This window comes from Teleopsis dalmanni, chromosome 1 (genome assembly GCF_002237135.1).
Source record: "Teleopsis dalmanni isolate 2A chromosome 1, ASM223713v2, whole genome shotgun sequence".
Lineage (NCBI taxonomy): Eukaryota > Metazoa > Arthropoda > Insecta > Diptera > Diopsidae > Teleopsis > Teleopsis dalmanni.
In genome coordinates, this window is record NC_051846.1 from 186,758,681 (window position 1) to 186,782,604 (window position 23,924).

Consider the following 23,924-nt stretch of genomic DNA (forward strand, 5'->3'; position numbering starts at 1 on the left):
CTGAAAACTAAAGTGAACAATCATAACCCATTCTATATTTACGTGTTCTGTTGTTTGTAGCTCTAAATAATGCAAAATTCTTAAATAAATGACGTACAGTTCATTTATAGTACAATTATGTGCTAAACAAATATAATAGACAAAATATAAGTTCTTATCTTTGAGAGTAAATACTATTTGCATATAAAATATGAAATTATAACGATCCGTAAGAATTGCGCTACAATCTGTCTTTACTCAAGAATATGGACAGAGCATATATATATCAAAAAAGTAATCGAGTACTTATGTATATGTACATCATCAGGCATCATTCAACGACAACTGTCGTAGCTGTGCGTTGGAGGAAGCAGAAAAAAGTCTCTGATCTACAATTAACTCAATACGATTACTACAAATAATTGTCTTACCCACAGAATATTATCTTGAAAGCAGGGATGCCGACCAAATTATTAATGGACTCATTCAACAAATATTGTCATAGCTGTGTCCCTAACCGTATCCGAGAAAGTGAAACACGTTAATTATCATTGTCCTACACTCTTTAAAAGACGTACACTCACTCTAGAATATTACTTCCTTTATTTTATATGAATCGTTTAGCTATTAGAGACATAAGTAGTTTTAATACCTATTTTCCGGTCTAACACAGATTGTATTTCTTAAAATTATGGTATGACAACGGTACCATTTATTTGGGTAAGAGTGCCAATGGGACGAGCCAAAGATATATATCTTGTGACCTTGCTCATAACTTTCAAATTATGAGTTTGATATTTTTCATGTTGTTGATATTTTATATTAGGAAAATCAAGTTGATTGAATCGTTAGTAGATCTCAGTTCAATATTAAAAGTAAATTGTTTATTTTAATACTGAAAGTATCTCTCTCTATATAAAGAAAAATAGCCTTTTCCCTATCCTGCATTTTTTTGACAATTAATTATTAAATATATTTAATCTACTCTATTAGTAATTCGATTTTTTTCTTCTCTAGCAGTTGTTGTGATTCAAGTTATAATAAACACTGACAACATTGACCAGCGGATCAAAAAGGATAATGGTTCGGCCTATTTTTTAATTAGCACTATTACCCAATTCTTACAGATGAAACTATGAAATATTATAAATTTAATTGCTTATATAAAATATATTTTAATAATGGTTTTTATTAGAATATATATATATATATATATATATATATATATATATATATATATATATATATATATATATATAATATATATATGCTATGTACATATATAATATATATATATAAAAATATAAAAAATAATTCTTATACACTTTTATTTTACTTTTACTTTCATATATATATATTCTTAAGCGGATAGATATATATAATTTCTAGCAATGTTATTGCTAAATATTTTTAACCTATTCAATTCTTCCTAAATTTTTTCGAAACCTTATCGATGTAAAGCCAATAGAGTACGCTGTTGCTGGTTTATTTTAGCAATAACACCCGAAATTAATTTTTATCTTACAAAAATTATCTTATAAAATCTACATATCTGATAGAATACAGCACTAAATAAAGAATTCAAAGAAAGCAAAGAATTCAAAGAATTGACATCGCCTGTTGCAGTACGGACAACGTCAGGTGCAGACGTCAGAGATACATAAAATGCATACAAAAACTTCTCGGCATATTTTGGAACTCTCAGTCCAAGAACAGAAAGATTTCATAAATTCCTTTGATTTCGTTTTAAGTGACTGCGATGGTGTAGTGTGGCTAATATTGAGCCCCTTGCCCAATACTGGGAGAACTATAAATCTTTTAAAATCCGAGGGGAAAAAATGCATTTTCGTTACAAATAATTCCTTCAATAACGACGAACAATTTTTGGAAAAATTTGCGTCAGTCGGCACTAATTTAGTAAAAAGTGTAAAATATTTAAAAATAGTTGTTTGAATTAATTTTAATTTAATTATTGATCTATTAATTAAGGAAGACGTCATAAATCCCAATAAGGCTATCGCAATGTACTTGAAGAAATATAAACCAGGGGAACGCGTGTTTTCGGTAAACAATCACGTGGCGAATGAGGTCTTTCGAAATAATGGCATCGATATTGAAACATTGGTAAATATATTTATAAAAAAATTAATTAAAAAAAAAAAAATATATCATTAAATAAAAAATAATATAATTTACATATATTATTAATATACAAGAAATGTAAAAAACAAATATAATAAAATAATATAAAAATATATAATTATAATAAAGTAATGTATAAATAGACAAGTAATAAATAAAAAACTATACATAAAATGATATATAAAAAAAAATATATTAACATGTTATGTTATATATTAAATCAAAATATATATTAATAATTTGTATACAAAATAATATATATAATAATAATATTAATATAAAAAATATATAAAAATAAGTATAATAACAATATATGTATGAAGAATATATAAAAGAACTGATATATATAATTATCATATAAAAAAATAATTTATAAAAGATAATATACGAAAAATGATATAGATAAATTAATATTACATACAAAAATAATATTTAATAGAATAATATAATATTTAAAAAAATATTAATATAATATATTTTATATAAAATATGTAAATACACAGAGTCTACTATATAACATATGTAAGCACGTTTAATTACATTGTTTTCTAGGTGTGATGTCTCTAGACTAAAAAGTACCACTATACCATATTCATATTCGAAGTGCCATTGTCTTGTATTGTGCATTTGAAGTATATAAAATATTGCGATCTGGAGATCTACAATAGCGATTTCTGCAAAAAATGAACTCAAGTGTCATGCCTGTTAGATTTAGCTTTGCTAATTCTTTGCCTGGTATTAAATGTTTTTCTAAGAAATATTGACTTTTGTCTATATATGTATCGCCGTTTTCTGACATGTGCTTTGGTGACTCCAGTTCTGCAGAATCTGCAAATGGGGTTCGATGCAATACCCATACTGCTTAGGTGTCCATTTTCGAAGGGCTATTTGACAATACCTGTCATACTGCAGTATTATTGATTAGGATGTCTGTTAGCATTTTGAGTAAGAGTTGTCTGAAGTGGTGACATCGTTCATGAGTTGAAATACCGATTTGGAAGTGGTTCGTCGGTATTATATAGTACTATGTCCTTGCGGTTAAGAAATCACTGAATTTCGTTAATATTGATTTGCATTTCATCATATTTTTAAAAAACAATTTTCTTAAAGTGGCTGTTGTCTGCTTTCAGAAGACAGTGTTTACACTTCGGAAACATAAAATGGTGCCCTTTAGGTGTAGGAACCACTGAAGTTTATATTCGCTAGATTCTCTAGGTAGAAATGCGTTCTACCTAGATCATCTATTTGAAAAGTTAGACGATATAAAAAATTATTTCCTTTTTTAGAGTGCGAGAGTACATATTATGAGGGATTCTTAGTCTACTCTCCAATATGCTAAAGATCAGTAATGACGTCGGTCCGTCAAAAAACATTATTTCTATGAATTTTATTTAATAAAAGAATAAATATATAAATCAAACATGTAAATAACATATAAAAAATAAAAATTTAATTAAATATATATGAAACTGAACATTATTTACTGTAAGAAAACAGTATAAAAAAAGATATATATTAAATATATATAAAATCTTTATTAAATTAAAAATATTTGTTTATTAAATTAAAAATATTTAATTTATTATATTTATTTATTTAATATAATAATTTAAAATAATTTTTTTATTAAATACATAATAAATTCATTATATACTTAATTTAATATAAATTTAGATATATATATAAACTCTATATTTTTTTGGATTTAAATACAATGTAAAACAATATAAAAAAAAATAAATACAAAACATAATTCCTTAATCTCAATTTAAATAATTTGAAGGACATAACAGATAATCTAGACCCTGCATCACTAGCTCGCCTCATAAAACCTGAACAGAAAGTAGGAGCTGTTGTGATTGATATAAACTTCAATCTTAATTATGCTGAGCTTGCCAAAGCTTATCAGTATTTATTAGATAAAGATTGCGAACTCATAATGGGTGGATCTGATACACATATGCCAATGTCAGCCGATATGGCTACTCTAGGTAAGTCCAATCAATTTAGTTTCTATAGCGATTGATTTAATATAACTATTATTTGAAGGATTCGTGGATTTCGCCAAATATCTAAGCAAATATTCACATAAGCAACCAATTGCGTTGGGTAAACCGTCACCACGTTTTGGTGATATTATCAAAGAAATGTATAATATTACCACGCCAAAACGTTGCCTTTTCATTGGTGATTCTTTGAGTAGTGATATAGCATTTGGTACTGTCTGTGGGTTTCAAACCCTACTTGTATTGTCTGGAACAAGCACGAAAGAAGAGATGCTGGTTGCTGAAGAGAATCTACGCCCAGATTATTATGCTGATAGTTTAGCGGATTTTATAGAATTATTTCAAAATATAAAATTGACGAATAACAATATTAAATAAATAATCAAATATAATTAATATTGAATAGTAAAAAGAAATTCAAGCGTTTAATATTATTTTATTACTTTTGGAATTATAGTTCTCAAAAATATTGTTCTCCGAGAGCATACCGGTTACCGGTCATGTCACAAGTGTACCACTTCAACAACGTAAAATTTAATTTTGAGCGGTACACAACCATTTTATTGCCCGAAGTTTTTACAGAGTTGAAGAAAACCAATCGGCGAAGAAAGATCATCCTCCACCACAACAATGCGAGCCCCTACACATTAGCTCAAACAAAAGAGTTTTTGAGTATTTAAAATGAGGAACTGATTGGTTATCTGCATTACAGTCCTGACTTAGCACTCAATGATTTAATCTTGTTTCCAAACTTTAAGAAAAAAAATACGTAGCGAATGCTTTTCTACGCTCCAACAGGCCGTAGAGACACTTAAAACACTTGGTTTGGAGATACCAACGTCAGGGTGGCAAAATGGTTTTAAAAATTCGTTGAATCGAATGTAAAAATATATTGCTCATCATGGAGAACCCTAAGAGAAACAATAACACCATTTTCACTGATAAACCACTGTGTTTTCATTGTTAGGCGCAAGACTTAATAGACAGCCCTCGTATAAAGAATAAGTTTGTCAAAATTGTGTTTAAGATAAATAAATCTTATACATTTATTATATCAGAAGAATTTATAGAAACTAATTTCAGTTAATATTAACTTAAGAGAACACACTACATTGCAAGACGGTGTATACATACATATATATCCTGACAATCTTAATAAAGACATAAATCTTAAAATTAAAGGTAATAATCATAATTCATTCTTCTTTCACGTGTCTTTGTGTAATAATGACTTTCAGATCATTTCTAGTCCAATTATGCGTTAAATAAATTAAATAAACAAAATTTTAGCTCTTATCTCTAAGAGAAATTACTATTTGTTTATATGAAATTAAGACGATCCGTAAGAGTCGCGCTACGATCTGTCTTTACTCATTTATATATACTCGTATATATATATATGTGTAATGTAGATGAAAGACCCGTCTTCAACAATAAATTGGCTAAATAGTATTGAGTTTTAAATATTTGCTGATATTTGATATTACGAAGAACTACTTAAATCGGTCGTAAGTAATTGTTTATTTTACTAAAAGATACTCTCTATATAAGGAGAGGTACTTTTCTGGCACTTTTCTCCAGCACTTTTCTGGCAATAATTAATTTTAGAAATATATTCAACTTATATATTCAATCTTATATATATAATTTCTAGCACAATTATTCCTAAATATTTTTGACCTATTCAATTCTTCTTAAATTTTGTCCAAACCTTTTCGATGTAAAGCCAATAGAGTACGATATTGCTTGTCTTTTTTTTTTTTGAATTAACACCCGAAATTAATTGTTATCTTACAAAAACTATTATAGCTTATAAAGTCTACATATCTGATAGAATATATAGGACGAAATAATTTTGCAAAATAAAATACAAAGAATTGGTTTCGCATATCGCAGTACGGACAAGTTCATTATCAAGTGCAGACGTCAAAGATAAATAAAATGCTTGCGAAAATTTCTCGACATATTTTGGAACTCTCAGTCCAAGAACAGCAAGATTTCGTTAATTCCTTTGATTTCATTTTAAGTGACTGCGATGGTGTATTGTGGCTAGCATTGAGTCCTTTGCCCAATACTGGGAGAACTATAAATCTTTTAAAATCCGAGGGGAAAAAATGCATTTTCGTAACAAATAATTGCTATAAGAACGATGAGCAATTTTTGGAAAAATTTAAATTAGCTGGGATCGATTCAGTAAAAAGTGTAAATCATTTAAATATGGTTTTTTGAATTAATTTTAATTTAATTATTGATCTACTAAATAAGGAAGACGTGATAAACCCCAATAAAGCCATCGTAATGTACTTGAAGAAATACAAACCGGAAGAACGCGTGTTTTCTGTAAACAATCACGTGGCAAATGAGGTCTTTCGGAATAGCGGCATCGATATAGAAACACTGGTAAATATATTTATAAAAAAATTAATTTAAAAAATATATTATACTAGCTGACCCGGCGAACGTTGTTTCCCCTTGCAATTAATTTTCCTGGCGTTCGTTGCGTTGCTCTTGACTTTCATTAGCACGTGTAATTGTATCCTGGTTTCTTACATCTTCATTGTTTTCTGCCGATCTATTTAATCGACGGTTCTGGAGTAATTGTGAATTCCGAGTCCGTCGACCAATATTTCCTCCTCGTCCACGAAGACGTGGCATTGTTTTTTGTACGATATTTATATCTTTATATATATAATTCTTCTTTTTTGTGTGTTGAATTTTTGAATTCGCTGGATTTACCAGGAATACCACCACATAACTTAAGATTAAAAATTGGCTCACCTATAATTATGCTGCGGAATTTAAATGCACTTAAGCTATGCAACGTCAGTTTTACAATTCATTTTAGAGATTTTAAAGTTTTTAAACAAATCAAAGTAAGCATGAATAAATTTTAAATTTTTAATATAAATGTATATGGATACCAAAAAATAAAAAATTGATTAAAAAGACATTATCCAGTGGGCCAAATTGTGAATCTAAACCTTCCTTGAATCCACTTGAACACACACAAAAAATTTCATCAAAATCGGTTCAGCCGTTTAGGAGGAGTTCACTGTCAACACACGTACAGAAGAATTATATATATAAGATAATAAAATATAACATCATGTATATGTTGTTGTTGTTGAGATTTAAGTTAGTGTTATTGCGCACTTTTACTCTTTTATGGCTGGTGGGCTTATCCCTGCCCAACACCAAGCTTTAACTATACTACAATTATTATCATTTATTTATCTTTTAACTGATGACGGACAGTAGATCAGCATATCTTCCTGTGCGTCCTGAGGTGGGGTTAAGATTTGTTAGTGCGCGGTTAGGCAACGTATCGACTTTTATGAGTAATTTTAGGGCTCTGTCCTTGATATATTTTTTCACTGAGTCGATTCTTAGATCTCTATACATGTCTGTTGTTCTAATATATCAAGAAATCTTAATTAGTCTTCTTAAAGCCAGATTTTGTGCTATCTGTAATTGCTTTATGGCAGTATTTGAGGCTTTGCTGTATGTTACACATCCGTACAGTAGTGCTGGCCTAATTATTTGAGTATATAATAACTTTCTATAAAATTAAATCTTAAATAAAATATAAATAGAACTAAATACTAGTTCCTATAGAAAACAGTATAAGGATCCATTTTTATATAAAATATTTTTACAAAAACAAAAATAAATACAACACATAATTTCTTTGTGAATTTTAAAAATTAAAGGATGTAACAGATAATTTAGACACTGCAGCACTAGCACGCCTCATAAAACCTGAACAGAAAGTAGGAGCTGTTGTGATTGATATAAATTATAATCTTAACTATGCTGGGCTTGCCAAAGCTTATCAATATTTATTAGACAAGGATTGCGAACTCATAATGGGTGGATCTGATACACATATACTAATGTCAGCTAATATGACAACACTAGGTAAGTCCAATCAATTTAGTTTTTAAAGCGATTGGTTTAATATAATTATTATTTGAAGGATTCGTGGATTTCGCCAAATATCTAAGCAAATATTCACATAAGCAACCAATTGCGTTGGGTAAACCGTCACCACGTTTTGGTGATATTATCAAAGAAATGTATAACATTACTACGCCAAAACGTTGTCTTTTCATTGGTGATTCTTTAAGTAATGATATAGCATTTGGTACTGTTTGTGGTTTTCAAACAGTACTAGTATTGACTGGCACAAGCACGAAAGAAGAGATGTTGGTTGCTGAAGAAAATCTACGCCCAGATTATTATGCTGATAGGTTAGCGGATTTTATAGAATTATTTCAAAATATAAAATTGACGAATAATAATATTAAATAAATAATCAAATATAATTAATATTGAATAGTAAAAAGAAATTTGATACAAAAACAAAATTTGTTATGTTGTCAAGCGTTTAATTTGATTTTATTACTTTTGGAATTATATTTTTTTAAATATATATTGTTTTTCGATTGAGTATACACGATAGTGTACAACTAATTTTAAGCAATATTTTGAATATATTTATTCACTTTCCATATGGAAGAACATTTCATTATTAATGAAATTATAATCTACTTAAAATGTTTATTATATTAAAAACATTGGTTTTATGTTGTGGATAATTTCAGACAAATTTTGAAAACGACTTCATTTCGAACTATTGAATAGCATGGCTTGTACATAAACGTTTTTATATGCTATGATTATTAAAGATCATTTTTTAAAAGCACTTTTAAGATTACATTATATTAATAACTACATAACATAATCTTCAGGATGATAAAGTTCCGTGAGAAGACGATAAACATACGAAGGCGCATGACCACCCCTGCAATATTGTTTATTTAATATAAATGTGGGTGAATTAAATTTTTCTTATCACTTACATATTAGAGATAAAAAGCGTCACAAGCTCCGGCGGCACATAATCGAATATTGGACTATATACTTTTGCAAAACGTGCAGCTAATGAATCGTACGATATAACATTTTCCGCACATCCAACTAAATTAAATGCATCCTGTTCATAGGAACACAAATAGACAGGAGATAGTTTATACATTGGAGCTAGAACAATGACAGGAACGGAATAATGTTTGGCAGCAAGTGCTACAGTATGTGAACCGCAAGCTGCACGTAGACCACCATTAGCCAACACACTATGAGTGCCAATGATTACTTTGTTGACACGTGACATCATAGCAAATATTGCTGAATCGGGTATAACAATTATTTCCACATTACCTGTTGCTAAACTTGCCGCTAAATTATGTCCCTAAAATATATAAGAAAAATTCATTTTGATTCAAATTTTGGAATTGTGCAATTATTTATAAAGTATAGTAAATCAACTCACCCTACAATCTGGTGCACATTCTGCTATTATAATTGTTAGACTTTGACGTTTTTTAATGGCCCGCTTCAGAAAATGTTCAACACTACGTGAATGTCCCAACGTCAGTATAACCTCAGAGGAGTGTATATGTTCTTCAGCTTGTATGCATATATTTTCGCAGCTTGTTTCGAGTTCCGTTTCGATTTCTTGCAAATGATCAAGTAATGCTTCACGTAAACCTTTTTGTGGTTTTGAGTAATCTATGCTAATATCACATTCACTAGTTTGTGTAACAAGTTTATGCAAAGATAATGATGCTTGAGAATCGTCATTAATTTGATGCACCTAAAGGAAGTTGTATATTAAATAATGTCGACAGAATGGCAACTATAAGTATTTGTTGTTGCAGCTCAAATCGTTCTAAGGGTTTTGCTAACAACGACACAGTAACAGTGGTGGTGAATGATACTTGGTAACGACAAGAGTAGTCAGCTCTATATCTTGGAGGCACTTACTACTTCCAACAAATATGATACTAGCAAGACTTTTTGCTATGCAATAGCAATAACAGTTGTTTATTATAGTGACTACGTAACATAGATGTCCTGGATCTATTAATATGTCCCGAAGATACTCAACAATACACAAGATCAAATACCATCGACTACTCATAACAAGAATACTAGAGTCTATTTGAGTCACAACAACAACAACAATTACAGTTGACCCGTAGCTTCCATGTACTTACCTTCGCCTGCAGTAGCTCAAATTCTTCACGTATCAGCTTAAGGATTCTACGTGCTATGTTTGTAGTTACGGTTTCCTGCGGCAAAGCCGACTGCAGTAAATGCCCCTGAGTGCGTACAATTTTCATTAATGCACTAAAATATATGCAATAATAATAATAAATATAATTTTTAAATATTTTAGTTTTGTTACTTACTCTGCATGTTTCCAGTTTTGTTCGTTTATTATATGTTTAAATAGATTTAGTGATTTTGAGGTAATTATGTATGAGCCGATTGTATTTCTGTTGACAAATGTATTAACCTTTAATTTCTAGCGTTTTTTTTGCTAACTTACCCCACTTTAATATCATGTATTAATTGAGCTACTTCTTTAGTTGGCAGTTCCTTCATTTTGAGTATTTAAAATTTTCGTTTAATTTAAAATAATTTAATTACTTTTAATACAAGTTTTGTTTTTGCAAATTGGCTGATGAAATCTGCTGCGTGGTTAAGCATGTGTACGTATGTATAGATGTGTGTGAGAAATTGTTTTCGTTTTCATTTTCTCCAAAAATTAACAGCTGAGAAATAAACAGGGTTGGTATATGTGGAACGTGTTTGAGCTAAAATTGTTATTGCTATTTTAACAATAATATAGTAACAATATATGATATATTAGAAATTTTTAAAATATGAATATTTATTATAAATTCACAATTATTTAATATATTTTAAATTTTAATTCAAGACATACTCTATTATTGATTGTGTTATCATAAATATTTTATTTTACGGAATTAAGGCGGCCCATTCACTTTCAAGCATCAACATCCATAAAGCCGTTTACTTGTATTTTATGCTCATTCTGTTACATATCAACAAAACTGTCAAACAGTAATTTTGTTTAACTGTTTGTGCTATACATTCAAATGTCATTCATGTAGTCTCTGTATACAAATTATGAAGTTTGATATATTCTTTATCTTGTATATGATATGACATATATATATCTTTACTAAATAAAATTGCATTTATTGAAAATATGATGTATATTGTTCCTTACCCGTTTAAATCAAAGAATGCAACAAGAGTTATAATTTTTTATCGAAATACAATGCATATAAAAATATGTTTTTGACTTTTCATAATTCAAAAAGAAAATATAGTAATAAATTTATACTGTTTTTACACCTAAACTTAGTACTAATAGCCACTTTCAACGAAAAACTGAGATAAAGCACTACATAAAAATATTTTCGCATTAAATTTGGACTTTGTAGATATTATTATTTTATATGGAACTTTATATAAATATTTTGTATACAATATATATAAGTGTTATATAAGTATTACTATATATTAAGTTCGCCAAAAAAACGAACTGGTGATTTTATGATTAATAAACTATTTTTTTAGGATATAATACTAAAATAATTTTTAATAGTTCATGCTCAATTGCTAAAAATATTTGACGAAATATTCCGCGACAACAACAATATTTTCGTTAAGGTATATATATAATATGTAGGGATATATAATTTGTATAAGGTATATAATAATATGACTTCATCAACTTACTATATTATATTATAATAATTAATTATCTAATTATATTATACACTTCAAATTATTATAAACACTACCAAAACACTGAAAGATAATATGCTTATAGTTAGTTATATAGTTGTAGTCAGTTAGTTAATATAGTTATCTAATATTAATTACCAGCATTAACCTCAAACAATTATCATAAACCACAGACTATAATCATAAATCAGAGACTGCAACCATATTTATTCTACTGCCAGTACCGACACACTTAAAAATTTGACAGAACTATGCGTTGCAGAAAACCTAATATGTTCGAACTATTAATAAAATCAATTTCATCAATTTGACTCTAATAAAAAAATTTATAAATAAAAACTACAGTTTATTTATATTACAGCTCAGTTATTTCGAGGTCTTTAATAAGTTTTTATTAGTTTTTTGTGTACGGGTACACCAAATTAGTAAGTTCATGTTTACAATATACCATATTACTTAATTATAGATGTATGCAGCCATATCAGCTATTTTTTACATAAAACTCATATGAAATCTATGTAAGTAAAAAGATATGACCGTTTGAGAGTTCGAATAAATTAAAGTAAATAGTAAATTAGGTCGGTATGGCAGCGAATGTTGGTATTTATTCGAATTTCTAATTAGGTAAATTAGATGGTACCATTGCGCAAAATTTATGAGATGTTTAATAAATAAATAAATACATTTGAAAACTTTTTACCAAAAATAATAAATGCAACAAATAAATAAATAAACATTTAATTTCAATTTACTTTACTTCAATTTACTTGAACTCGAACACAGCGTATAATAATAAAAATTTTAAGTAGTAAAACATACCTCTTATGTTTTCATATAATTTTACATACTTTTTGGATGTGATCCACAAAATACTTTTCGCTACATTTCCTACTACTTTCTGATTGTCATACAAAATGTTACCTTCCACCACGTACCATATGCAGGTATGTTGCTCTAGAAAGCCGCTATGTTCTACAAACAATTCATTCATTTGTTTGTATGGGTTGAAGTCGGTTCGTTCCCGGTCGACAGACAAAGTTGGAAAAGTTCTTATTTGTCTAAATCTGTGGTGCAAAAACATGTAAAGTAATTTTTAAAAGTGAGTGTTAAGTTTGCTTGTTTTTTTTGCGAGAACTTTAATACCATCTAATCACATAAAATTATAAAATTTAATTGCGAAAACAGTGTTAATTGGTATTATACGAATTTGATTCATTGTGCGTTGTAAAGTTGTGCTTTTTTATCGTTGATTACCGTTTGCTGAAATGCTATCGCGACTGCTTTGAAACAATAACTATGTGGTTTTTAAATAATTTAAAAACAGTAAAATCGATTTAAATTAAAAAAAATTTAACTTCTCAAGTCCTTCACTTGTAAAAGGTAGGAAGATACAACCAAAAAGAAAATAAAAAAACAAATTTGACTGAAAATTGAACACTCAGAAAAGCATAATTCACTCTCATTTTAAATGAGCATAAATAATTTTCTCTTGCCTTTGTAAATATAATTATTTTAATTTAAAGACGACCTTTTGATTTCTTTGTTTATTTTGTAAATTGAATTGAATTAATTAAAATTAAAATGAATTAGTATTTATATAGAAAAAGTTTTGCGAGTCAATTGTGTAGTGTTGTTGCAATTGCAGCCTCCACTCTTCAGTCTGCTTATTGATTTTTATTCTTTGTTTTTGCTAACAGTGATGCCAACAACTGCCACTACCTTTCGATGCAAATTCGTTGAAAATTTAATTCTAAGTACCGTTTTCTGTCCGACGCCAGCTTTAAATTTTCTTAGAACTTTTGGATTTAAAAAACGTGCTAAATGATAATAGTCGGGGGCTTATAGAGTTTTTAGTTTCTGTAAAAAATTATATAAAATAAAATTTTAAAGGGAAATTTAAAGCGTTCTTGTTTAGCATTTTTGTTTTAAATAATAATAATACAATATAAACAATATTAAATATTTCTTCAAGAGAATTCAAGTGGCTTAAAAAAAATTAGAGGCGAATCAAAAAATTATTCTCTTTTGAAAGTAAAAATAATATAATTAATAATTATTAAATATAAAGTTAAACATAATTTGTTTTTGTAAAATTTTTCTTTAAAAATGTATGAAAAAACTTCTTGATTCAATAATTAAACTTAGTTTAACCGCGTGGGCCTATTTTTCATATAAACAAATTTATTTTTTGTCATTTATGTATATTATTTTTTTTGTCATAACTGTATTTTTTGTGTTTGTTTGGTTCATATATTTTCACTTATATAGTTTCTTTTTTTCATATTTGTATGCATTTTTTTCTTTCATAAGTATATATTTTCTTCACATATATATTTATTGAATATTTTGTTTGTTATATTATATACATATATTTTTTTGTCATATTATATATATATTTTTTTTTGTCATATTGTATATATATATTTTTTTTTTCTGTCATATTATATATATATATTTTTTTTTGTCATATATATATAAAATTTTTGTCATATAATATTTTTTTTTATTTTGTGTCATTTATATATATATATATTATTTTTTTTTTTTTGCATATATATCAATTATTTTTTGTCATATATATATTTTTTTGTCATATTATATATTTTTTTTTGTCATATATATTTTTTTTGTCATATTATATATTTTTTTTTGTCATATATATTTTTTTTGTCATATTATATATTTTTTTTTGTCATAGATATATATATTTTTGGCCATATATATATAAATATTTTTTTGTCATATATATATAATTTTTTTTTATCATATATATATATTTTTTAGTCATATACATAAATTTTTTTTTTATAAATATACATATTTTTTTTGTCATATATATTTTCATATATGAAGTAATTTTATTTCATACATATCTATTTTTTTCTTACATAGGCATATATTTTTCTCTTCATATATTTTTTTGTTTTTAATATATATATTTAATATATATATTTAATATATATATTTAATATATATATTTAATATATATATTTAATATATATATTTAATATATATATTTAATATATATATTTAATATATATATTTAATATATGTATATATTTATTTACTGTTTTTTCATATTTTTCATATATATGTATATATCATATATACCGGGCCACGTGGTTAAGATGGGTTCAATTACGGAATTTTTTTTATACATTTTAAACTTTAAATTTAAAAAAAATTATGTGGCACAAATTTTTATCGTCCACGTGGTTAAGATTAGTTCAATTAATTTTAATAATAAATTTTATTCATACATATTAAATTTTTAATTAAAAAAAAATTGTGTGATCTAAAAACTATTTTCATGGTTTTAAAAGATATAGTTTATCGAAGATATTAACAGTAACAAACGCATTTTAGATATTATAACTTGAATATTGTTAAAGAAGTAATTCTTAATGTTTTTAATTTAATTTAAATTATTTAAATTAGTTGATTTAAATTTAACTCGAATTTTATCAAGGTTTCGAACCGGAAACTAGAAACCTGGTTTGTGCTGGAACTACAATTTTAATTTTTTTTAAATAGCAATGTTCAATTAGAAGCGCTCGACTTAATAAACTTTCAGTAACATATTAATAATATATGGCACTTATGCTCTTTTTTTATATATAAAAAATAATTCTACCAATTAAACAATGTTGTAGGTTATTCCTTATTATACAGGTATTTATTTTCTGAATGTTGTTTGTTATTGTTTTTGTTGCATATAGACAATAGAGCAGAAAACCAGAAATGGGTTACACATGCAAATAGATGGGTTAGTATATGGTTAGGTAAGGGAGGGTAGGATGAGCAGAAGAATTGTTGTTTCGGATATGGAATAGATGAGTGGTAGATAGGTTTTTATTAAAATTAGTCTTAAGTCAATGAGGAGTAAACAAACCACTTACATATGTTAGGTTAAAGTCAAAGATCAGTAGGGCTAAAATTAGTGTGTGCGTATTAGAATTTTAGAGTGACTGTTATTTTATTAGTTATTTATTTATTCGTTATACTGTTGTTTACAGTATAAATAACTTTGTTAAAAACCAGTTTAACTTCAATTATCGAACTATTTCGTATCGGATTGTAATTGAAATCTGATTACAGAAGGAATGGGTATAAATCAGTACAATTGTGATCATAATTACGATACACAGGTTAGGTTATACCGGCAATAGCAAGGATCCATTTAGGCCTATTGACCCATTGTATGATCGTGTAAGAAATTCTGAGGTTTGAAAACCAAGTTTTTCTTGTAAATATGTCCCATTATTGTTAATTTAAATAAACTAGTTCAGAAAGCAACTAGTTCCAGTTCTTAAATAAAACTAGTTCAATGTTTGATTTATAATATATTCAAAACAAAACAATAAAAAAAGTAAAAACATTTTTTATTTCAATATTTGCTTTTAGATTTTTACAAACTGATATGTGATAATATTATTAACTTATATTCTGTTTTTAAAAAAAACTGTTTTAGTAAAACGGGTTGTTGAACTATCAATTACCGACCACCTGATTTTAAAATAGATTTCTATTGTTTCTCTGTTAGTTTCTTAGGTTATCTGAAAAAAACAGATATGGTTATTGGATTACTTTTCTTGTGAATATCGGAAATATGACAGAAGTTATATATTGTGTTTATATTTTAATGTATGTTATTCTGACATATGTTTTTGGATCAGAAAATGAAAAAGTGTTGGATCATCAATAAAGAGTAACTTCAATTGTGTGTGATTGTATATGTATAAAAATATTCAATTGATGATTCCATCCTAAAAATTTGCTGGTGTGAATTAGAGGAATTAGTCTATTATATCTACGTATACTAATGTTACCAAAGAAACAAAACTTGGTTATCACCTTCCATTGGTTTCTATAATGATTTTTTTTTATGAGTTAGTCTGTGAATTTTTAGGTTCCTCTTGCAATAAATAAAAGAATAAAGAAAAATGTTCTTAGTGGATTATTTTATCTCCTTACATATCGACCCTTACCTCACTTCTTTTTAGCTATATTAGTCATAAATTTTTTTTTTCTAATTTATTTTACATTAATATTTATTATTCTCATTTTACTTATACACCTAGATCTCTGTATAAAGTAGTCGTCGAGAACGAAAAATATATCGTTATAGAAAGTTAGAAAAACATTTTTTACCTTGACATTTAAATATGTTATACATTTAACATAGATAACATTGTGCATTAGTCTTTTAAAGTTTTGGCTAAATACGTCTTTATTATATAGAGGAATTATAGATGAGTTCGATATAGATAGAAATTAAATAGATAAAGTTCTAGTCTTTAAACAAAAAAATTTGTTATAGAAAGAACTTCTCTATTGGATGTTTGTATTTGAAAATTCTTTAATTTATATAAGATTCCTTCATATAAGAGGACTACGTTATAGAAAGGACTTTGCTATATAAAGGAACTCCATATGAAAAAGATTTCTGTATAGAGCTGCTTGCTATAGAGAGGTCTAAACGTATCAAACAGTTACTATATCGCAAATAAAAAAAAGTTTTCTTATAAAGAGGAATTCTCTATAGGTGGGTTCTTTATAGAAAGGTTCTGATAGTTTATTGACTTTAAGAATTTGTGCTATAGTATTTGATATACATATAGATTCGTATATCCTTTTTGTTTGTTTAGATATAATAATGTTTGTTAATTAAAACAACATAATTTAGATATTATTTTATAATAACAATTTTATTTCTAATTTTATAAAAGTGTTGGCATCACTAGAAGTATAAACAAATGTTGTATCATTTTCGTATAAATAAATTTTATTTTTAATTTTTCATACATTATTAAACTAATAATAGCATTGAAAAAAAAAAAAATAAAACCGAGTCATAATAAATAATTTTAAAAACGAAAACCCTTTTACAAGTTTTGCATTTGTTCAAATTTATTTTTTTTTTGTGCATTCAAAATACATTCAATAATTGTTTTTGTGTATATTATAAGTAAATAAAAAAAATTAATTTTTGTATATTGAAATAAAAAAAAATGTTTTCTTTTTACATTAAAAATATTAAAAAATTTTTTTTTAAACTAAATTACATTATATTAAATTTTGTGTAATATTTTGTGTAGTGGACAACTAGTAAATTACACAAAAAATAATCTTTAATTTATGAAATAAATTTTTAAATAGTTTTTTTTTTTATTTTTTCCGATATAAAAAAGATTATTGTTTTGTAAAAATTTAAAAAAATTTTTAAAAATTGATTCGAACAACAAAAAACACACAACATTGGATTTAAATAAAACTCTTTTGAAAATCTAGAGTTTATCAAGAGCAAAATATATAGTTCAAATCATGCTAAACAACGCCACGAATAATAATTCGACGCATGTAAGTAGAGTTCAAAATTCTCTGATCATTCAACCATAATTTTTTAATAAATTCTCCAATATTGTTGTTGTCGTAGTATTGCTAATAACTAATTATTAAATACTAATTACTGACTATAATTAATCAAGATTAAATGTTTACTAACAAAGAACATACTGTTCTGTGTGTTTTTAATCTAACCGAATTGTGGTTTTATCAAACACTGCCTTTTTGGTTTTTATTTAAATTTTTAAATTAAATTAAATTAAATTGTATATTTTTTTGTTTCATTTGCTTTATTTATCTAACCTTTGATTTTATTTTAAAACATGTGCATTTATAATTTAATGTTACAAAAAAAATATAATGAGACAGAGGCGGATTATTATCTCATATTTTTTTTTTTTTTGTTTGTAATTTAAGGTTTGACTAATGTGAACTAATAAGTAAGTTATTTAAGCATAGTAATTTAATGACATTAAATTAGTAGTTTAAATAAATTTTTTAAAATAATAATTATAAATAATTATAATTATAAAATATGCAAATTCTTCAAATAACTCGTCAAAGTATGAAACTGAAAACTTGATCTCGTATGCACCCTTTCTTAATAAATACTTTATTTTTATTTTTGTGTTAATTATACAAATAATAAAATAATTGAAGGGAGATTTTATAAATACATCTTTTTGATTTTCTAAAATATATAATAGAATTAAGCATTAACTCAAAACTGTGCTACTTTTGATAGGCACTTAGTTCCTCTAAGTTTCTCTAACGATAAGAGAATATGATATTAAATGTGTTGGACATCTCGTTCAGTTAATTACGAACTAAAGAAACATATTGGATATCTCTGAAGAATATCGATAAGAATCAAAGTAATGTATATCATATCGTTTTTGCGGTTTCGGACCAATTTGTTAATGATACAAGATTGGAGAGATTTGACATCGGTTAGTGATTCAAATTTGGGCAGTTTTTATAGCTATTCGGGTATATAATATTATTATTGGGTTGACGTGCGAGTCTTCTCTACTACAGATTTCTATGGTATTAATATTCCATTGAACACAATTGTAAAATAAAATTATATTTGAGTTGGCTATATCTTGCATCTAGGTTGAAGAGACATAGGTATTTCAACTTTATACATCGGAGAATAAAATATTGTGTTATTGTTACAAAAGCATTTATATCCCATTTTAAGCATCCCATTTTAAAGAGAACTTTTTCATTGTTTTAAGAATCGTGTTATTGATAATAAAAAACGTTTCAATAAATTTATAAACCTAAGTAGTAGTTGTATTAAACGCGTTAAAAAGCGTTACATCAATGGAAAGCAATTCAAAATATATGTTTTAAAACTGCATTAGCTAACTGACCCATTCGGGTCCGATTTTATTGGAATAGTTTCGCTTGTTGTTTCATATCTGCGTCTAGAGTTTCATCTATGAAGTTAGGTTAGGTTGGGTTATACCGGTGATCCCAAGGGGATTTACTTAAGTCTATTGACTAATTGTTTAACCATATCATACAGAAACTCATAGTTTAATACTACCTGAAAACTTTGGCGCAGCTTGGAATGCTGTTTAGTGTGAGGTCTTATAGTTAATCAAGATCTTTAAAGAAGTGGTGGACCCCTAAAGTGTTGACTCGCCGTTTATGAAGTTAATTAATTAATCCTTTAAGAAGTGTAGTATAAAGACTTCAATTTGATATTGCTTATTTTGAGGGTCATATAAATATTTTGAGATTAAGCTAAATTTGATTTCTCAAAAATAACTTTAGATTTCCCGGGGAACTTCATGGTTCCACCGGTATTCTTCTTTACATATTGTGCGTTTACAAGGCTTTTACAAGTTTTTTATAAAAACAATTAAGAATATTATGAAGGAAAATCGTTAAAAGAAAAGAGATATATGTATATTATATATAAGTCATATTCGATTATCTCTATTTTTAATAATGATATATCTAATACCTGCCTACAATGCTGATTATTTGACATTTTTGGCATAAAGCCAAAACGTTTTTGTATCCTTAATCATTTTAATTGTAATTTTCTTAACAAATTTTCGTATTGTACGTTATTTTAAAAGATTCCCTTAAGTGACTGTCAAATGTCAATTTTTACTGCTACCAGTAACGCATAGTTGAACTTATGGCAAGTGATATTTTATATTAAAATTTTATGTCACTGGTTTGTAGGTACATCCAGAGTATCTTACCAATTCATTTATCAATTTGAATTTGTGACACATTTTGTGCCAATTCCGGTATGACAAAAATGAAGCAAAAATCTTAACATCATCTGAGCTTTATTAATTACTTACCTTTTACCTTTCGTAGAAGAATTTCCCATTGAACTCTGATGTCAAAATGTTAAGTTCCTTTTTTTAATAGTCGTATCGATTTTTGCTTGAAATAATAATTAATATCTTTTTCTAAATTAGTTTTTCAATCAACTTAATTAAAATTAGAATAAAAAATATCTTATTTTTAATTTATCGAAACGATTTTAATGAAATAATGAAATAATCTTTTAATACTTATGTATGTTCTTTTCTTAAATGTCAGATTAGATGGGATAGAGATTTTTAAAGAGTTTTAAAATGACGGAAAAAGAATCATTGTGATTTTCTGTGGTATTTAATGTAAACATAAAAATATTTTATGAACTGCAAAATAACCTTTCATCAAACATCGTTATGAAATATTTAGTAAAATTCACGAACTAAATGGTTTACAAAATAGGGAAAGAATATACTCTAACATTAATTGTCAAGGTCTATTGCCTTTCGATCCATTTATTCAATTTGTTATGAATTTTTGTTTGCTGTAATGTAGGCCTTGTTTTGTCACAGTCTTTCAATTGTCTTGTCTCAAACAATCCGCCTTGACTATGATCGTCATCTTCTTTAGTTTTCTGTATATTGTCTTATTATCTAATCTCAGAGTAATCACTAACTGCATGGGGCAGATTTTAGATCAATCATTGAATAATCACGAAGATTATGAGGAATACTCAAATTAGTCAGTGAGATGAATGGGACTCTGCAGAAACCGCCCCAGCCATCATAGAGTAAAAGTGCCCAGATGCACTAACTCGGAAAAGGCTCAACATAACATTATGGTTTACTTAGGATTCTATAAACATATCGGCGACCCACGATTTTTTTTTTGCTACGATAACTTCTCAGGCAGCCACGTCAATCCTGCATTGGTTTTGATCGTAGGTTTCTGTGCATTATTTCATCATAGTTTGCTTAGTTTTCAACCACTCTATCAGCATATCGGCGGCCCATTTTTATTATAATTTTTATATTGCTTATATACTGAGTCTTATTTGGATAGTCTTTTTATCATTGGATAAGAGTTTATGAAAATGAGCTTCTGGGTCAAAAGAAAATATTTATGAAATATATAATTTTTTGGTGTAAGGAAAATTTTTTTTTCTTATATATAATAATTTTTATATTATATATATGCATATATATATATATGCATATATATATATATGCATATGCTGCTGGCTGGTGGTTAGGTGTGAGCCCTGGGATTGGTTCTTAGGCTTAGGCGTGAGGTGGCTGATATAGGTGGCGGATGTTGGTGTGAGTTCTGGCGCTGGGGACTGGGTGTAGGAGTTGGTGTGTGCGCTTGGCGCTGGGGCTATGGCGACGTTGGGGCTGGGGGTTAGGTGTGAGTTGTGAGCGCTGGGTATTTGGTTTTCGGATATATTATTAAAATTTATGACAATAAAGTTGAATGCGGTGAATATTAGAAAAAATATGAATTGTTGAAAAGTTTATTAGAAACTTTTTACACAATTTTTTCAAATAAAGAAAACATGTGCTAGAGAAAACTATTTTTGATAAACGCAGGAAGTAATTAAAGATTTTGCAACAATGTTGCAATTATTTGCGGCATTGTTAAAAGTTTGTTTGTTCTTTCTTTTCTGAAAAAGAAGTGCTTTAAATGAAAGTGAAGGCGATAAGAAAAGAAAAATTCATTTTCGAAATTTAATCTTCAAATTTTACTATGTGTTTTGTATTTAGTAGTAGCGCTTATTTTATGTTGTTCTTTTGTATTATGCTTACAAAAAAAAAGCCTATTGCTGAATAATATAAATTTATTAAATTTAATAGCATTATAAGCAGCACGTTTGAAACTGCATAAGAATATATAATAAAAGTGTAATGTTTTTAGAGATTTAAAGTTCCATATTTTATCCTTTGCTATCTATGATTCGCTAGCTATTTTGTGTAGACGAATTTTATTTCGGTTAAGCGAATTTTATACTCGCTAAGAGAATTACGTTAGGAGCTGAACAACAACATCTAAAAGATCATTCGACTTAAGTGTCTAGATTCGCTACAATTCGGCTGGGGAATTTAATTTCGTTAGCGAATTTTATTACTCGTGAGAGACTTACTGTAAGCAACTTAAGCAATAAAAACTAAAAACATCATGAACTACCATAAGTGATCTTAGATTCGCTAACAAATTCGGCTAGGCGAATTTTATACTCGCTCAAGAGAATACTAAGCAACTAAGCAATAAAAACTAAAATCATGACTAAGCCATCGATTTTTAGCCTAGATGGCGTTGCCGTATATCTTGTTAAATATTTATTAAATAACTTTTGCTATCTATGATTCGCTAGCTATTTTGTGTAGACGAATTTTATTTCGGTTAAGCGAATTTTTTACTCGCTAAGAGAATTACTTAAGGAACTAAGCTATAAAAACTGAAACATCATGACTAAGCCATCGATTTTTAGCCTAGATGGCGTTGCCGTATATCTGTTAAATATTTATTAAATATAACTTTTGCTATTTATGATTCGCTAGCTATTTTGCGTAGGCGAGTTTTATTTCGGTTAAGCGAATTTTTTACTCGCTAAGAGAATTACTTTAGGAACTGAACAACAACAACTAAAACATCATGACTAAGCCATCAATTTTTAGCCTAGATGGCGTTGCCGTATATCTTGTTAAAGATTTATTAAATATAACTTTTGTTATTTATGATTCGCTAGCTATTTTGTGTAGACGAATTTTATTTCGGCTAAGCGAATTTTTTACTCGCTAAGAGAATTACTTAAGGAACTAAGCAACAACAACTAAAACATCATGACTAAGCCATCGATTTTTAGCCTAGATGGCATTGCCGTATATCTTGTTAAATATTTATTAAATATAACTTTTGCTATTTATGATTCGCTAGCTATTTTGCGTAGACGAATTTTATTTCGGCTAAGCGAATTTTATACTCGCTAAGTAAATTACTTAAGGAACTAAGCAATAAAAACTAAAACATCATAACTAAGCCATCGATTTTTAGCCTAGATGGCATTGCCGTATATCTTGTTAAATATTTATTAAATATAACTTTTGCTATTTATGATTCGCTAGCTATTTTGCGTAGACGAATTTTATTTCGGCTAAGCGAATTTTATACTCGCTAAGTAAATTACTTAAGGAACTAAGCAATAAAAACTAAAACATCATAACTAAGCCATCGATTTTTAGCCTAGATGGCATTGCCGTATATCTTGTTAAATATTTATTAAATATAACTTTTGCTATTTATGATTCGCTAGCTATTTTGTGTAGAAGAATTTTATTTCGGCTCAGCGAGTTTTATACTCGCTAAGAGAATTACTTAAGATACTAAGCAATAAAAACTAAAACATCATGACTAAGCCATCGATTTTTAGCCTAGATGGCGTTGCCGTATATCTTGTTAAATATTTATTAAATATAACTTTTTAATTTTAAATAAACATAGATAAAATTTTAATTTAAATAAGTGAAAGTTATGACGCTG

At 27.2% G+C, this 23,924-nt stretch overlaps 3 protein-coding genes and 1 long non-coding RNA gene across 5 annotated transcripts; 3 read left to right on the forward strand and 1 right to left on the reverse strand.

Annotated features, from left to right (window-relative positions):
• The first annotated feature begins 1,548 nt into the window (after positions 1-1,548).
• Positions 1,549-4,506, forward strand: LOC119670761 (4-nitrophenylphosphatase-like). Of its 2 annotated transcripts, none has more exons than XM_038081163.1 (4): positions 1,549-1,905; positions 1,969-2,103; positions 3,905-4,112; positions 4,171-4,506. In XM_038081163.1, exons 1-4 carry the CDS (start codon positions 1,645-1,647, stop codon positions 4,503-4,505), a joined length of 939 nt encoding a protein of 312 aa, XP_037937091.1. In that variant the 5' UTR covers positions 1,549-1,644; the 3' UTR covers position 4,506. The 2 variants fall into 2 exon arrangements, with proteins under 2 accessions (XP_037937091.1, XP_037937092.1); XM_038081164.1 differs by having other exon boundaries at positions 1,549-1,896.
• A 1,532-nt stretch (positions 4,507-6,038) lies between these two features.
• LOC119666900 (phosphoglycolate phosphatase 2-like) lies at positions 6,039-8,518 on the forward strand. Its single transcript, XM_038076178.1, has 5 exons — positions 6,039-6,329; positions 6,393-6,527; positions 7,838-8,045; positions 8,104-8,431; positions 8,512-8,518. The coding sequence occupies exons 1-5, from the start codon at positions 6,069-6,071 to the stop codon at positions 8,516-8,518; spliced, it is 939 nt and encodes a 312-aa protein (XP_037932106.1). The 5' UTR covers positions 6,039-6,068.
• Positions 8,519-8,574: 56 nt separating this feature from the next.
• Positions 8,575-10,839, reverse strand: LOC119670760 (translation initiation factor eIF-2B subunit beta). The gene is made up of 6 exons (XM_038081162.1): positions 10,522-10,839; positions 10,382-10,468; positions 10,187-10,319; positions 9,460-9,783; positions 8,990-9,378; positions 8,575-8,931 (listed from the first exon to the last, which is right to left on the reverse strand). The coding sequence occupies exons 1-6, from the start codon at positions 10,575-10,577 to the stop codon at positions 8,859-8,861; spliced, it is 1,062 nt and encodes a 353-aa protein (XP_037937090.1). The 5' UTR covers positions 10,578-10,839; the 3' UTR covers positions 8,575-8,858.
• A 1,789-nt stretch (positions 10,840-12,628) lies between these two features.
• Positions 12,629-18,538, forward strand: LOC119670762. Its single transcript, XR_005251728.1, has 3 exons — positions 12,629-12,852; positions 17,945-18,113; positions 18,516-18,538. It is a non-coding gene; the product is annotated as an uncharacterized LOC119670762 (long non-coding RNA).
• The last annotated feature ends 5,386 nt before the right edge of the window (positions 18,539-23,924 follow it).

Bases quoted from the DNA above. Each gene is read 5' to 3' on its own strand.
- LOC119670761 (XM_038081163.1), top strand. From the start codon at position 1,645: ATGCATACAAAAACTTCTCGGCATATTTTGGAACTCTCAGTCCAAGAA. The intron at 2,104-3,904 runs GTAAATATATTT...AATAATTTGAAG, and splicing joins GCATCGATATTGAAACATTG to GACATAACAGATAATCTAGA. The intron at 4,113-4,170 runs GTAAGTCCAATC...TATTATTTGAAG, and splicing joins AGCCGATATGGCTACTCTAG to GATTCGTGGATTTCGCCAAA.
- LOC119666900 (XM_038076178.1), top strand. From the start codon at position 6,069: ATGCTTGCGAAAATTTCTCGACATATTTTGGAACTCTCAGTCCAAGAA. The intron at 6,330-6,392 runs GTAAATCATTTA...CTACTAAATAAG, and splicing joins GGATCGATTCAGTAAAAAGT to GAAGACGTGATAAACCCCAA. The intron at 6,528-7,837 runs GTAAATATATTT...TAAAAATTAAAG, and splicing joins GCATCGATATAGAAACACTG to GATGTAACAGATAATTTAGA.
- LOC119670760 (XM_038081162.1), bottom strand. From the start codon at position 10,577: ATGAAGGAACTGCCAACTAAAGAAGTAGCTCAATTAATACATGATATT. The intron at 10,320-10,381 runs GTAAGTAACAAA...CATATATTTTAG, and splicing joins CAAAACTGGAAACATGCAGA to TGCATTAATGAAAATTGTAC. The intron at 9,784-10,186 runs GTAAGTACATGG...AACTTCCTTTAG, and splicing joins TTGAGCTACTGCAGGCGAAG to GTGCATCAAATTAATGACGA.